We start from the raw sequence: 17,277 nt of genomic DNA, 5'->3' as shown, positions 1-17,277 counted from the left end.
TGGTTCCGAGGGGATAACCTTTGTCAAAAGAATTGTGTCGTTCTCTCTCTCTCTCTCTCTCTCCTTTTTTTCTTTTTTCGACATTTAATAAGTGACGACTATTTGGGTGCCGCTCACTTTTTGCTTTTTTTTTTGGAAAAAAAAAATACTGTTCCAGTTTTTGGCCTTTTATCAAATCACTCTATAAGTGCAAAATCAATTAAATCGATCTTTATGGATTTTTTTTTTCTCATATATATATATATATATAGATAGAGAGAGAGAGAGAGAGAGAGAGGGGGTAAATGAAGAAAAATTACAACTAAAAACAACAAATTAGGACCGGACAACCCAACAAAAAGCATTAGAGAAAGTAAACAATAAGAGGCAATGCATCAAATAAATGCCAAACACCTGAAGAACCTGACCTACACACCATTCGGGTAACTATTACAGGGAACACAAAGAAGAAACATAAAACAAAAAGCTCAAAAATACAAATTAAAAATGATTAAACAACAACAACATCATGTGTAGGGAGGAGCTAAGGCTGGAGGTTATTGGCGCCTGCGCGTGAAGACCACGCACCAACACTTAGAGACCTCTCTCTAGCAGAGGACGCCGGGGGCTATCGCAAACAACCGACAGCAGAAGCAGGGGAGGGCTGGGAGGAGTGTAGCCACCACGCGTCTGCGGGTGAGATTCATTCGCTGGCACGTGCAAGCCACACTATGTTGCGTGGATGTTCAGAGAGGTCGTTGTTGTGTTGACAAAGGTGGAAAACGACGGGAAACATGATAGAGAGGTGCGTGTCGTGCTAAACCTGGCAGAGGAACATATATCTAGCTTCGAAAACTCGACCCAAGATCTTAACCAAATTCAGCGAAAGACATGGTGGGGGAAGGAGATAGCCCATGGGAGCTGTGTTGATGTTAATGGAAGCAGATAAAATGCCTCCAATGTGACAAATAAGGCTAGAGAAAACTCTAGCAAGATAGGAGTCTCAAATGAGGCGTTGGCATAGAGGGAAAGGAGGAGGAGGGAAGAAGAAAGGGATGAGGGATAGGGAAGCTCTAGCTTCCTTCCTCCCATGGTTTTTGGGTCTGGAGGCTTTCAGAGGAGAGCTTTGGGAGAGATCGAGAGCGTTTTTTTCTAACCCGATCTTTATGGCTTAATCCGTTATCAAATTATTCCTTCCACCTCACTTCTGTTAAACTTTATTACAGAAAGCCATGTCCTACCCAATAATATTGCGACAGATGTACATATTGCACAATTAGCTTGCCACGTCATAAAATGGCATGCCAACATCATTTGAAAAAAAAGGAAAACAGTGAAGGGGGCTGGCTTTGTTGAGGAAGGAGGGAGGAGGTGGCCGCGGCTACTCCTCACGCTAGAGGTTTCTAGCTCATTGTCCAATTGGACATATAAACCATGAATATTTAATTTTTTCAGTTCTCTAAACGGTCACGTTTCATATGATGCATGCAGACAATTTGAAACGTATAAAAAGAGTCAATTCCTTGACTTCTATAAGCATCGTATATTTCTTGATGATCAGCCTATAAGCAATCTGCATGCACCAAGAGTCTAAGGCACTGCAACCTCTTCTATATATTTATATTTTATGACCCAAAGATACACTACTACTTATTCAAAAAAAGAAGCTTTGCAGTACTGGGTCTGCCTAGATCAGTCTCATGCATCCACCACAGTATATTTAGTTACAGAAGTCCAGCAACATATATATATATATATATATATATATATATATATATATATATATATTCTACCTAATATAACATATATATTGTAGTACCAGCCCAAAAAGAGAGAGACAAAATTGTGGACGGCAACCGGCGTGTTAAATTCCGGCCAGCGGATATTAGGTGACAACCACTGCCGGAGCGGCAGCAAAGTGTAAGCATGACTCCCTCGCTTGCCTAAGCAAAAGGGACGGAGTCGAAAGTTGGTGGAGGGGCTCATCAAAATTAGACCTCTCAATAGAACTGCCGGACCATTTCATCTGCATGAAGCTTCTTTTTCGCCACGGACCCATATGCATTTTCTTTTCTTTCATCGACCTCTTGGCTGCATCACACACGACCCGAACAATGGCGTTGAGGTAGTCAGGTTTTCCCACGTAACATTCTGGCAATTGGGTTATAAGCTTGTGGTACTTGTCGCATGCTTTGGCAATCTTGAATTGGTCCCGGAACTCCAATTCAATCAGGAATGGCGTTTGCTTCTTTCGAGAGCTTGTACTTGCTATCACTTCAATATACTCGTGTGTCCCTGCATGAATTCCATAACCAAAATTGCCGGATCCGACCAATTAAGAATAAATCACTCATTATTTAATTTTCCTTTTATCTGTTCCTGAATTCCCTTTATTATTCAACTCTTAATTCCAGCTACTGTCATATGCTGTCAGTTTTGTTTAGCGTAATTAAAAAAGACCATGCATGGACTAATATATATATATATATATATATATAAAGAGGAAATTATATATAGATGGATGGTTTACGTACCTCCGGGATACTTTTTAGTGTGTGTCCATTTTGAGGTGAGGAGAGTGGCCCTGAATCCTTTGTCAGAAAGCAAATTGACAACTCCTCGTCGAAAGCAGTGGATGCAACCATCGAAGCTTGGCTTGGAGCATTTGCAAAAATCCACCTTTCTAGCAACCTCTATTATTCGGATTATCTCTTGCCGGAAATTTGAGGCTGTTGAGTTATACTGCTCTAAAATCTCCTGAATAAATAATTAAAAAAAAAAAAAATCCTATTTTAGCCTAAAGAAAAATGTATTTAATTAGCAAAAGGTCTGCAGGATCGATCTTTGGTAGGCTAATTAGCAGGCTTCGATCTTATTGTTTTTAATTATAAGAAATAATAATTAAGATTTTAAAAAACTCATAATAAAATTATACAAAAACGTTTGTTTTTATCTTATATTTTTCTTTTTTTCAATTCTGTTGTGTCGTTTTATTTAATTTATGATGAAAATAATCTACATGTGTGGCTGAAAATAACCACGTTAAAATTGGTGGTCTAAAGCGGGATTTCTGCAGCCTTTAATTAACAGATTTAATTTCTATGGGTAACCGTCACAACTGAAGGCTGAGATTTTTTTATTTTTATTTAAAAAAAACAAAACGACAATCCAACCGGACACATGTCATGAATACAACCAATTATTAGATTGGACCGACGAAAATATCTCCATGTCGTGCCAAATTAACGACCCTAATGGACTGTTGTCCAGACACTACTATTCAGATATTTCACGATCTCTGAAAATCACAACAAACTAAATTCCAAATTTTATTTACATTATATATATTTTTTTTTAAAATAATAATAATAATTCAGATCCTCCTGATCACAACTTAAAACCACGTATTTTTTTTTTTTTTTTTTTTTTTGAGAGAAACTTAAAACCATGTATTAATCCCCGTAAAAGGATCTCATTTTCCATCCAATTCCTATTTTAATTAGTTTCATAAATCACAAAATTTAAAACTATGATTATGATCATAAAAACTTCCAATATATATATATATATAGCACAAATTAGAACGTAAATTTTTCCTTTTTCTTTTTGGCAGGGCTGCACAAGTTCGCACATATATACATAGACAGTTTCAGAAACAAGAAAATCCTCAAATTTGTGTATATATATAGATATTACCTGAAGCAAGGCCTGTTGAGATTCCCAGTACAGGGTTCTCTCAAGTGGGTCAGGCGAGGCATTGGTGTCGGATTCATATTCATCCGGTTTGGCTTCCAAAGACGACCCGTCGTCTGAGCCTCCCTCTCCCGGCATGTCTTCACCGAAAAACACAGAGACTTTCTCTTCGAGGCTGTGAATATTTTCTCCAAGAGCCTTCTCTTCAAGAGGAACACCCATGATCGATCTCCTCAAATGGTTGAAAGAAAAGGCTCTAGGCTCTAGGCTGTAGCGAGAGAGAAAATAAGCATGGGGCTGGGGTCCTATATATATAGGGCTCGCCACGTCATGAGAAAATGATAAATATAATAATAATAATAATAATTGAGGTTTGAATATTGCAAAATTTTGTAGCTTTAATTAGCGGGAGGAGAGTTTTGCTGCATGCGTCTAATTGGAGAAATGGCCTTTTTTAGTGAGTTAATTGACTATTTAATTAGTCATCATCTCCGTGCTTTCTGATTCTTTATTTTAATTTAACCATGATTTTTTATTATTTTTAAAAGTTAATCAGGTAAGATATTTATATAAATAGAAATATACAAAACCAGTTATATAAATATTAAATAATTACATTATTGAGTTTTAGAAGGTCCCGCCGGGGAGGGCGCCATAGACAGCTAGCTGATCGGAGCCTGTAATTGCAAATGAAGGGAAACCAATAAAATAATACAAAAGAATAACATAAATTAGCAAAAGATTAATTAAAAAAATAAACGTCATGATGCCTAATTATTTTGCTGTGGGTACGTGTCTCCATTCTGCATTAATTAGACCTTATTATTCTGAAACCAACCCAACTTTTTAATTTTATAACTGATCTTCTATAATTTCATTTTTTATTTTTTATTTTTTTTTGAATTTGGAAGGATTTTGACATCTGTTTGTTTGAGACTAGTTATGAGACCCACCTGACAGGATAAGCGATTGGACAGTCCAATTTTTATTTGGTCAAGTGGATTCCATAAACGGTGTATCACAATCATCTTTCCAATTTCTCGAACAAATAATTAAGGATGATCCTCATCCACTCTTTTTTCCTGTTACCTTAAAATATAATTTGGTCGATGTCAATTTTCAGGCCAGTTAGGAAAAAAAATGGGAGAAAAAGATGTTTACCAACTTCTTCTTCTTCTTCTTTTTTTTTTTTTTTTAATTATTTTTTCTGCCTGTAATCTAAATTTATTATAGTTTTCCCTCGATATGGTTACGTTGGACTGGTTGGAGTAAACGCACGACTCACAAACAGTACGTGTCACATTTACGGAAGAAAAACGTTAGATATTACAATATTATTCAATATTTATTTAATAAAATTGACGTGATGCTCTTAATTAATTTTATTATATAAAAAATTAATAATTAATTTGAAGTGTCACATTAATATTTTTAAACAATTATAAAATAAGAATATAATATATAACATTATTTGTACTATATAGTTTTGCCTTACGGTAGCATCACATCACTTTATTTATAGTCTTTGTTTTGACTTTAAAGATAGTCTTTTTTATTTTTTTTAATTGAATAAAAAAATAATTATAGGGAGGATCCTTCCCATTTTTAATTAAAAAAAAAAAGTTAGACCAAAGATACAGTCTTGATTATGCCTAGGTAATTGGCATTTGAACCACCAGTTGATCTAATACGGCAAGGTTAGGTACGTAGAGCAAAAAGTGAAATAAAAAAGATATAAGAAGAGAAAATATGAGGAAAAAAAAAAAAAAGTAAAATATAATTTTGATGGATCCCTGTAAACACTTTTTTTTTTTTTTTCTCTCTCTTTCTTTTCTTTTCCCTTTCAAACAATAAAAAATAAGACAAATTCAAAAAATTTCTCATTTCCCTCTCCAATTTACTGTCCCAACTAATTGTAAAAACAGTTGACTGCACACTACATGGTCTCGACCTAAAATACTTGTAAGGACAAAGAAAGGCGTGGTTGGCTTGTTGGAAACTCCAATGCTTAATAGTAAGATAATGCAAGGTAAATTGATAACTTATCTTAGGCTTAGGGTTTAATCTTCTTATATAGAGCTATCTTTCATACATGTCACAAAAAAAAAGAAAAAAAAAAGAAAAAAAAAAAAAAAGAAAAGTAAAAAAAAAGAGCTATCTTTCATAAGGCAATTAAGTAGGCCAAATCCTGCAAACATTAAAGGGAAATGGCCTAATATGGAAGGCAACAAGTCATGGTAAAGAACATATTTTTCTTACATATCCCTCTTACAGCTGATATCCTTTCTTATAGGGTTTGTTTTTCCTTTGAAATCCTGAGTTTTGAATAGGTAAGAAAGTAATGGTAAATGCCATTTCTTATTTATCAGTTTCCAAATGTGTGTTCTGTTGATTACACTATCCCTTGGTTAACCCTCTCTCGATTAAGGGGCTTTCGGGCTGGCTCCTTAGATTCAAGGGGGCATGCCTTCTTGCAGGTGTCTTATCGGTGGAAGTCCATCAATTCCTTCCCCTTCAAGGGGCCGCCAGGCCCTTGAATTCTTAAGAGTTCCTTAGTCCATCGGATTCTTAATAATCCCTCAATTTGCCGGATTCTTGAAGCCTTTTTGTAAGCGGTGCGGATTCTAGCCGAGCTCTCCAATGAGCTTGGAGAAATAGGGCTTCAATAGGCACTTCATGATCCTCGGGGTATGGAGCATTTCCCCACCACCAACCACCAACACTTTTATTACATTAATAATAAAAAATAAAAAAAGAGAAAAAGAAACCCACACTTTAATATTGTCTTTGGTTGTCAATGCCTGGATGATTAAAAGATATATACCACAATATATACCACTACTCCCATGTTCGTGGAGCCTAGTCACCCTAACACGATTCCCACTTAGCCCAGTCGCTCCAAAACGAGAGACTTTCCTTTCTAGGGTGAAGGGAGATAAAAGCACGTGCTTAAAAAAAAACTGAAAAAGGCAAAAAGGGGACAAAGAACGTGAAACATGTGCACAAATAATTAAGTGAAATATATATATATATATATATATATATATAGAGTAGTGATTCACTACCACCTAAATATACAACTTTTCACCACCTTGTCTATGTGGTAAGGTGGTCCCCCACTTTAATTTATTTTTAAAAAATAAAAAAACTCAAAAAATAGTGGGGGACCACCTTGCCACATAGGCAAGGTGGTGAAAAATTGTATATTTAGATGGCATTGAATCATTATTCATATATATATATATATTATCTGGCTTTCTTTAAAGTATGTGTGTGGAGGTTTTTTTTTTTTTTTTTTAAAGAAATTAGTTATATTATTCATTTCATAGAAATAGGATAGTTTGCTCTATCAAAACAATATCACAAATATAAAGAATTTGATTTATAACATGTACGTTTAACTGCCATTTTAGATAAATCATGAACGACAGAATTTTCCTTTCTTTTAACACGAGCTATTTGTCAAACCGGCACTTTTGCAGTACAACTAAAAAAAAATATTTCAAGAACATATTTCCTTGCCCTCAAAATTAAATAATTAATCTTCTCATACGGCATATCGATATCATATACCTTAAAGAATTACAAAATACACATATATAGATCCATCCTTTAGCTTGTAAGTTACGATTAGAGTTAAATATCAACTAATAGAGAGTTTTAAATCACAAAGTAAAATATAAAATTAGCAGGATATATATAAATCATTTGATTTAATTATGGAACACTTTTTCATCGAGTTGGAAGCTGAAATTAAAAGATATCATTTGCTTTTGAAATTAGTGTAAATGTTAATGTGGTCAAAATGAAGACGTTATCGTCTATGTGATTGATTGATTGATTGATATATGCCGAGTGGAGGGCACTAGGGCTTGGTTGTTTCCAGGCTGGAGACAATCTTGAGTAATGAAAAAGAAAAGCATTTACTTGTAACTTATCCCAATTAAAGGGATTTCATTTCATTTTTGATAAAACGTCAATGCATATCAATGGTTCCACCACTCCTGACCAAGAGAGTGTAAATTAAGATGCATGCCCAAGGCTCCCCAATGGAAATCCAACACGTGGGAGCTTAGAGACCGTCCGTCAAAAAAAAAAGAAAAAAACCATACTATCATTATCACATTTTTCACTTATTTAAAAACATTGAATTTGCGGTGGAGCTTAAGATGGGTTGCGTTGGCATGATGATTTAGAAACCTTGAAAACTTGGCTTAGTTTTGACAGCTTCATCATTTAATCTTGATAAGAGAGATAGAGAGAGAGATGTCCTTTTTAAAAAAAATTAATTAATTTAGTCCCGAAATTTTAATGTTATTTCAATTTCAACAATTAATTTCTTAAGTTTCTCTTTTTGTGTCAAATAAGTCTTTCACTTAATCTACCGTCTAATTAATTAATAGAAGTCTACATCCAAACAATCAATTAATGTTACATGATTTTCATCTTACATGTTATGTAAGAGTACTATATGCCACATGACATAGATACTATAAATTGCAAATATATGTTCAAATAAAAAATTAAAAACCAAATTTAAGAGAAAGAGATAGAGATAGAGATAGATAGATAGGGAGAGGTGGTCGGCAACTTTAAAGATGGTTGGCTACTACTAATTGGTGAGAGGGATTGTCGCTCATTGGATGAGGGGTGGCGAGCAGGGACGGAGCCAGAAGTTCTTATGGGTAGGGGCCAATGGCCGAATTTTTTTTTTTTGGTAGGGGCCAAGTACACTAAATTTTTATTTTTACCTTATATTTTATAATTTTTTAGATTATTTTTTTTTCCCACCTTTAAATTTTTTTTTAAGGAAATTTGGGGGGGGAGGGGGGGGCATGGCCCCTGCCAGCCCCCCCTCCCTCGGTCCCTGGTGGCGAGCCCTCTCTTGTGAGGGGAAATGTCCTCTCACAGAGTGGTGGTCACCCTATGTTCACGTACAAAGTTCGAAGAGCCGCCCAAAGTAGCAATTGCATCACATTAAAGGGAACCAAAGGAAAAGAGGTGTTGTGTAGAGGTGTACAAGTGGTTGCGATAGCGATAGTGGTTATTTGCTCATAACTCCTACCGCAACCGAGATCTCCGGTTATGCCTATTTTAACAACCGCAACCGCAACCAGTAAGTCGGTTGCGGTTTTTACCAACCGCCAGTTATCCGGTTATTAACCGGATAACCAGTTTTCTTTTATTGTTGCAATTTTTATTTTTTTATTTTTTTAATAAAAAAACCAATATTTGGCTACTTTCCAACAACTCAAATTTCCAATTTCCATAACAAATTAACAATATAACATGAAATACCTGTCATTCTCAGTGTCTCACAAATCACAATAAAATAAAAAAATATTACAAATCCAACTTATCCAAGTATCCAACTAGTAGTTGGCAAGTAGACATTCTGCACCTGCAGTGCGACGGCGTGGGGAAGAGAAGAAGAAAAAAGAAGGAAAGAAGAAGGCTGCTTGAGTGCTGAGTGCTTTGAGAGTTTGAGTGACGGCATGTCTCAAGTGAGTGAAGAAAAGTGATTCAAGATTTCAAGTGAAGAAGGAATTAGGGCTGACAGGGGCTGAGGCTGAGCGTGTACCGAGCCGGTGGAGCCACCGAGGCGTGTAATACTGTAATGTATTAGTGACTTAGTGTAATTATATATATATATAAAATTAAAATTATATATAAAATAAAAACCGGTTGCAGTTATCCGGTTATTAACCAGTTTTTTAAAGATCAATAACCGGTAACTGCAACTGGGTATCCGGTTATTCGATTATCCGGTTGCGGTTATTTTCGATTTTTCGATTTTTCTGGTTAGCAATTATTGTCGGTTACCGGTTATTTTTTGTTATTAACTGCATCTCTTGTACACCCTTAGTGTTGAGGATTGAAATGCTAAACTTGTGAGCAATGTTATTACATATCACCCAACTTAACAACAGAATGTAACTCTACGTTAGATATTACAATATTATTCAATGTTTATTTAATAAAATTGACGTAATACTCTTAATTAATTCTTATTATATAAAAAATTAATAATTAGTTTGAAATGTCGCAATAATATTTTTGAACAATTATAAAATAAAAATATAATATATAACATTACTCGTACTAAATAACTTTGCCGTACATACGGTAGCATCACATCATTACATCACTTTATTTATAATCTTTGTTTCAGACTATAAAGATAAAGACTTTTTTAATTTTTTAATTGAATAAGAAAATAATTATAGGAGAGGATACTTCCCATTTTTAATTAAAAAAAAAAAAAAGAAAAAGAAAAAAAAAAGAAAGTAGTGGACCAAAGATACCGTCTTGAATCTTGATTATGCCTAGCTAATTGGCATTTGAACCACCAGTTGATCTAAGACGGCAAGGTTAGGTACGTAGAGCAAAGTTTTATTTTTAAAAGTGAAAAAAAAAAAAAAAAAAAAAAAAGAGATAAGGAGAGAAAATATGAGGAAAAAAAAGTAAAATATAATTTTGATGGATCCTCACTTTTTTAACTGTTTTTTTTTTTTTTTTTCTCGTTCTTTTCTTTTTCCCTTCGCTTACGGACCAAACAATAAAACATAAGACAAATTCAAAAAAAATTCCTCCTTTCCCTCTCCAATTTACTACCCCAACTAATTGTTGAAACAGTTGACTGCACACCATATGGTTTCGACCTGAAGTACTTGTAAGGACAAAGAAAGATACGGATGACTCGTTGGAAACAATGAATTCTATGGATCCTTAGGGTTGGTGTCTTCTTTTATATCCCGTAGTTTCCGATCATGGATCGAGTCACATGGAAAAAGTTGACAAAAGAAACTCCGATGCCTAATCAGTAGAGTGCTTTAGGTGGAGGTCATGGGATAAAGATAATGCAGGGTAAATTGATAACTTATCCTAGGCTTAGGGTTTAATCTTCTTATATAGAGCTATCTTTCATAAGGCAATTAAGTAGGCCAAATCCAACAAACATTAAAGGGAAATTGCCTAATATGGAAGGTGACAAGTCAGGGCAAAGATAGATAAGGTTGAATATCATTCCTTATCTATTTGTTTCTAAATGTGTGTGTCCCGTCGATTACACTGTCCCTTAGTTAACCCTCTCTCGATTAAGGGGCTTTCGGGCTAGCTCCTCGGGTTCGAGGGGGCATGCCTCCTTGCGGGTGTCTTATTGATGGAAGTCCATCGATTCCTTCACCTCCAAGAGGCCGCTAGGCCCTCGAATTTCTAAGAATCTCTTGGTCTATCGGATTCCTAAGAATCCCTCAATCTACTAGATTCTTGAGGCCTTTCGGTAAGCGGTGAGGATTCTAGCAACCGGCCGGACTATCCAATGAGCTTGGAGAAATAGGCTAGGCTCCAATAGGCACTTCATGAGCCCTAGGGTATGAAGTATTTCCCCACTACCAACAACCAATACTTTAATATTGTCTTTGATTGTCAATGCCTAGATGATTATAAGATACCACAATACCACACCACTACTCTCATGTTCGTGGACCCTAACATGATTCCCACTTAGCCCAGTAGCTCCAAAACGAGAGACTTTCCTTTCTAGGGTAAAGGGGAAAAAAAGCACGTGCTTAAAAAAAAAAAACTGAAAAAAGAAAAAAGAAAAAAGGGACAAAGAACGTGAAACATGTGCACAAATAATTAAGTGGAAAAAAAAAATCTAAATTATCTCGCTCTCTTTAAAGTGTGCGTGTGTGTGTGTTTTTTTAAAGAAAATATTTATATTATTCATTTCATAGATATAGAACAGTTTGCTCTAACATGTTTAACTGTCATCTTAGCTAAACTATGAGCAACAGAATTTCCCTCCCTTTTGACATGAACTCTTTGCCAAAACGGCACCTTTGCAACAAATTTACTAGCATGCATGTCATCTCCGTGATACAACAGCCCAATCGGATACATTATAGGCTCTACGTACGAATCTACACTATATATACCATAGGGCAAAAGCTCCACCAAAGACATATTTCCTTGTCCTCAAAATTCAATTAATAATTAATTAATTAATTAATCTTCTCATAGGGCATATCATATACTTTAAGAATTACAATACACATAGATCGATCCTTGTAAGTTGCCATTAGAGTTAAATATCAAGTAATAGAGAGAGTTAAACCACAAAATAAAATATATAATTAGCAGGATATATATAAATCATTTGTAATTAAACCCATTGGATTTAATGGAACACTTTTTCATCGAGTTGGAAGCTGAAATTAATTAATAGATATCATTTGCTTTTGAAATTAGTGTAAAATGTGGTCAAAACGAAGATGTTATCATTTATGTGATTGATATATATATATATATATATATGCCGTGTGGAAGGCACTAGGATCGGACTTGGTTGTTTTCAGACTGGAGACAACTTTGAGTAATGATTGTTGATGAAAAAGAAAAGCATTTACTTATAACTTATCCAGTTATCCCAAAGGGATTTCATTTTGAGCATATCAATGATTTATGATTCTACCACTACTGACCAAGAGAGTGTAAAGTTGCATGCCCAATGGAAATCCAGTACGTGGAGAGCGTAGAGACCGTCCGTCAGGAATAAAATTAAAATTAAAAAAAAAAAAAAAAAAAAAAAATACTATCATTATCACATTTTTCACTTAAAAACATTGAATTTGCAGTGAAGCTTAAGATAGATGGTTGCATTGGCATGATGATTTAGAAACCTTGAAAACTTGGCTGTGTTTTGACAGCTTCACCATTTAATCTTGATAAGATTGATAAGAGAGAGAGAGAGATGTACTTTTTTAAAAAAATAAAAAATAAAATAAATTTAATCCCTAAATTTTCATGTAATTTCAATTTCAACAATTAATTTCTTAAATTTTTCTTCTGGTTTCAAATAAGCCTTTCTCTCAATCTACCGTCTAATCAATTAATGGAATTTCACGCCCAAACAATTAATTAATGTTATGTGATTTTCGTTTGACATGTAATGTAAGAGTATATGCCACATGACATAGATACTATAAATCACAAATATATGTTCAAAAAAAAATAAAAACCCAAATTTAATAACCAAATTTAAGAGAGAGAGAGAGAGAGGGGTGGTCGGCCACTTTAGGGATGGTTGGCTACTACTAATTGATGAGAGGGAATTATCACTCATCGGATGAGGGTGGCTTGCCCTCTCTTGTGAGGGGAAACACTACAAAAAAATAAGTGTTTTGATCCATTTTTTTGGAGCTGTTTTAATGCCTTAAAACGGCTCAAAATGTTTTGTGCCCTTTTTTTTTAGCTGTATTCAAAATGGCTCAATATATCGCGTATTAAAGTCTCGGTTTGAGTTCCAAAACAACTCCAACCGATTTGAGCCGTTTTGGACCAAAATGACTCCAAATAATTGGAGTCGTTTTAAGGAACTTAAAACGGCTCTAAATTTTTTTAAAAAATATTTCATTAATTTCTTTAAAGCCGTTTTAGGGACCCTTAAACAACTCTAAATAAATAAATAAAAATTACAATAATAATAATAATAATTTTTTAGAGTCATTTTAGGGACTCTAAAACGACTATAAATACAAAAATTTATAATATATATATATATATATATATATATATATTTTAGAGTCGTTTTAGGAACTCTAAAACTACTCTAAATAAAAAGAAATTAAAAAAAAATATATCAAAATCCCTTTCCAGTACTTTATATACATCCGATCAAAATAACCTCAAATCAGAATACCCATCAACAAAGGTCACAAACCTAACCCACAAATACTCATCCAAATTTATCTCAGCAGCATCAAGACCATTAGATTACTAACATTACCCTAACCCACAATACAAACCTTGCCAGAACACCACACCATAAGAATGATTAGCCCTGGACAAAAGTCGCAGATTTTTTTGTCTGCGGCTCTTGAGCTGTTAGAAAAATGACCCAATCCTTGGTATTTAGGATGTGTCCCTTCTGTAACAAAGTAAGCACATCGCTTTTGGTTATTCTACTTTGTCATCCTTTTCAGTTTTCATTTTTCAAGGCTGCCAACGCTCACTCTTTTGTGTTATATAGGCCCGTTTGAAAATTTTCTTACTTTTCCCTCCTCTTATGGTCTTCTTTTTTTTTTAATGATTAAAAATTAAAATTGATGTAATATAAAATTGAAATAAATTATATAAAAAAGTAAAAAAAAAAATTATATTGTAGTGAGTTATTTATTTAAAAAGTAATAAGAAAGTGTTGATGTGATATAAAAAGTAAAAAAAATTAAGAATATTTTGAAGTTGATATTTTTTTGGGAGAAGTGAAAAGAAGGAAAAGTAATTTTCAAACGAAGCCTATAATAAATATACCCTGTTCGCACGCGCACACACGACGGATATATTATATATTCTATATGTTCTATATATATAATAAGGGTTAGTTTGGGTTTGCGATTTCAAAAAGTGCGATTTAAAATAACGATTTTAAAATGTGCGATTTGAAAAAAGTGATTTTTAAAAACGCAGTTAAGTGTTTGGCAAAATCGCAGTTTAGCCTTTAAAATCGCGAATTTACCTTTAAAATTCTACGTTTTCAAAAAAGCACCATCTTATCTGCGATTTGAAAAAGCAGATTTTCTGCGTTTTCAAATCGCAATTTTTAAAAACGCAGTTCCCAAACGATCTATGTTTTGCAATTTGGTTTAAAATCGCACTTATTGTCTATGAAATCGCAATCCCAAACGCACCCTAAATAAATTTGCCGTCCTAGTCATAGGCGTAGCATCTAGAATCTAATTGTAGGCAGGCAGGCACAGAGGCATCAGAATCCAGCAGAGACAGTACGTATTTATATGGGGCTGCCCATGGACAAAGGAACAGACCAGACAAGCATAACGAAATCTTCCACTACAACACCCATATATATACTCTTGAGTTGCAAATGGAAACTGCCCGATCTGATCCTCTTTCTGCTTTTCTGCATGCACTTTTGACTCTTTCGAGCAGCAGTAGCATAAAATCATCAACCTAGCTATCCCATTTCTCTTCTCAATGGGACTGCAAATTAGTAAGCATTCACTGACAAGTTTGTTTGCGATGAGATTATGGCTAGGTTTCATCCTGTTCATCATTGCATATGTAATGGACAATCTCATTACAATAGATCGGGATCCGAGATTAGCTTTATTGTGTTGCAATGCAACCCATTTAATTATCTAATTAAGGAGGTATATATATGTAGGCATGTGGATATATTAGAGTAAGTATGCAAGTTATATTAGGGAGTGCATGTGGTGAATGGTGGGTGTTGTTGTAGGATGAGAAGGGCAAAAGAGGATGACATTCTTATGGGCTTAATTGTCTAATGTTTATGATTAGCCCTGGAGATGTCCCGTGATTAACCATCTTCTCTATAACTACTAATGTTACCTATGACATTAACTTAAGATTCAAGCTTAAGCTTTTTGTTAAAAAAAAAAAGGAAAAAAAAAAGTGTTTGATAGGAAAATGAAAATGATCTAAAATTCGAGGAAAAAAAAAAAATACTATCATTATCACATTTTTCACTTAAAAACATTGAATTTGCAGTGAAGCTTGAGATGGTTGCATTGACATGATGATTTAGAAACCTTGAAAACTTGGCTGTGTTTTGACTGCTTCATCATTTAATCTTTGATAAGATTGATAACAGAGAGAGAGACGTACTTTTTTAAAAAATAAAAAATAAAATAAATTTAATCCCTAAATTTTCATGTAATTTCAATTTCAACAATTAATTTCTTAAGTTTTTCTTCTAGTTTCAAATAAGTCTCTCTTAATCTACTGTCTAATTAATTAATGAAATTCAACGTCCAAACAATCAATTAATGTCACATGATTTTCATTTGACATGTGATGTAAGAGTATATGTCACATGACATAGATACTATAAATCGCAAATATATGTTCAAAAAAAAAAATTAAAAACCAAATTTGAGAGAGAGAGAGAGAGAGAGGTGGTCGGCCACCTTAGGGATGGTTGGCTACTACTAATTGGTGAGAGGGATTATCGCACATCGAATGAGGGGTGGCATGCCCTCTCTTGTGAGGGGAAATGTCCCCTCAAACCAAAGGAACAGAGGTGTTAAGGATTGGAATGCTAAACTTGTGAGCAACATTGTTGCATATCACCCAACTTAACAACAGAATGTAGCTCTACGACGCAAGGCTCTACCCGTTTTGGTTGAGGCTTCAAAGTTGCCTGGTGATATCAAAGAGCAAACAGGGGTAGGATTGTTACAATTTTATCAAGCACTCATAGGCCATGACGCATGTCTACCTATCGGTACCATGGTTGGGTTGTTGACGATGATCAACAACAATTCGACCAAGCTCTCGGTGTAGCAAATGCCAAATATATGAAACACGTAGAAGGTGATGAAAATTGAGGTGGTGGAACGAGAATTTGATCTTTAAGAGCGAAGGTTATATGAGCCCATCGATGAATGATGAGACAAAGGGTGTCGAGGAGGCAATTCACGAATTGAGGCTCTAGTGAGGAGGCTGCCCTAAGAGAGAGAGTTGGCCACCCCTCGGTGAGGGAACATTTCCCCTCACATGAGGGGTAAAAATCCATCTTTCAGGGTAGGTTGCCTCTTAGGAAGAGGGGCACCACCCCTCTGTGAAGGGATGTTGCTCCCAATAGGAGAGGTATAGTGGTAGGCGAAGATGGATGGTCGAGATAGAGTCAATTAGAATCTAGTTTGAACGAGGTACATGTCTCGTTCAAACAAGCGAGGATTTGGCATGTGGTAGGTGAGATGTAACATGTAATAAATGTGGTTGACACAATCTCGTTCGAATGAGAAATAATTTCGTTAGAACAAAATCGCAAAATGTGCGAAAAGATGAAGTTTTTAAACGTTTAAACAAAGGGGAGTTTCATTTTATTCCCCTTCTTTGTTTAGAGATTTAGAGAGAGAGAGAGAGTTGAGAGGGAGTTTGGGAAAGAGAGCTCAAGGAAAAGAGACTTGAGAAAGGAAAAGAGAGAAAACTAAGAGAACGAAGAATAGGCTTGAGTAAAAGGAGATCGAAACTTAAAAGAGCTCAAGGGGTAAACCTCTTATTTGAATTTCTCTCTATTTTATCATTCTGTTGTTAAGTTAATGTGGACTTAAATGTTGATTTTTGGCATTTTAAAGGTTATATGAGGTTATCTACGTGTTAAAGAGTGTTTGTTTTAAGTTTAGAAATGATAATGTTAATTGTGTTTGTGTTGTGGATATTTCAAGGTTTGTAGTATTATTTTAATGTTGTAAGTTGGGGTTTTTGTATTGATTTAATTTAGTGGAGATTGTGTTGTGGTTGTGATTGTGATTGTTGGAGTTGTGGTACGGACAAAAGTGAGTGATGGATCAGTTGGGGTTTGAACAAAAAGGTGGGAATTTAATCAGTGATAGTTGGCGTTCTTGGATGTGTTTCGGTTGATAATGCATGGTATGCCATGGAGAAAGGGATTAACGAGGAGAAAACCGTGAGTTTGGTTGGTTTTATGTAGAAGAAATCTATGGCAGTGAGTTTTGGTTCGAACAAGTGGGTTCTTGTTCAAATTAGGCAGCCACAAAATGCCTAGGCCCTAAATAATATGAGGGTGTGTGAAAATATATTTTGACGTGTAGAAGA

General features: G+C 34.8%; 1 protein-coding gene across 1 annotated transcript; it reads right to left on the bottom strand.

Annotated features, from left to right (window-relative positions):
• Positions 1-1,570: 1,570 nt before the first annotated feature.
• On the bottom strand, positions 1,571-3,962 carry LOC133859318 (uncharacterized). The gene is made up of 3 exons (XM_062294689.1): positions 3,676-3,962; positions 2,514-2,736; positions 1,571-2,274 (listed from the first exon to the last, which is right to left on the bottom strand). Exons 1-3 carry the CDS (start codon positions 3,892-3,894, stop codon positions 1,865-1,867), a joined length of 852 nt encoding a protein of 283 aa, XP_062150673.1. The 5' UTR covers positions 3,895-3,962; the 3' UTR covers positions 1,571-1,864.
• Between the last annotated feature and the right edge of the window lie 13,315 nt (positions 3,963-17,277).

Source organism: Alnus glutinosa, chromosome 2 (assembly GCF_958979055.1).
Source record: "Alnus glutinosa chromosome 2, dhAlnGlut1.1, whole genome shotgun sequence".
NCBI classification, from domain to species: domain Eukaryota; kingdom Viridiplantae; phylum Streptophyta; class Magnoliopsida; order Fagales; family Betulaceae; genus Alnus; species Alnus glutinosa.
Note: the sequence above shows the minus strand (reverse complement) of the source record. Positions and strands in the feature narration are given on the sequence as shown.

Bases quoted from the DNA above. Each gene is read 5' to 3' on its own strand.
- LOC133859318 (XM_062294689.1), bottom strand. From the start codon at position 3,894: ATGGGTGTTCCTCTTGAAGAGAAGGCTCTTGGAGAAAATATTCACAGC. The intron at 2,737-3,675 runs GTAATATCTATA...TTATTTATTCAG, and splicing joins CTCAACAGGCCTTGCTTCAG to GAGATTTTAGAGCAGTATAA. The intron at 2,275-2,513 runs GTACGTAAACCA...GAATTCATGCAG, and splicing joins CACTAAAAAGTATCCCGGAG to GGACACACGAGTATATTGAA.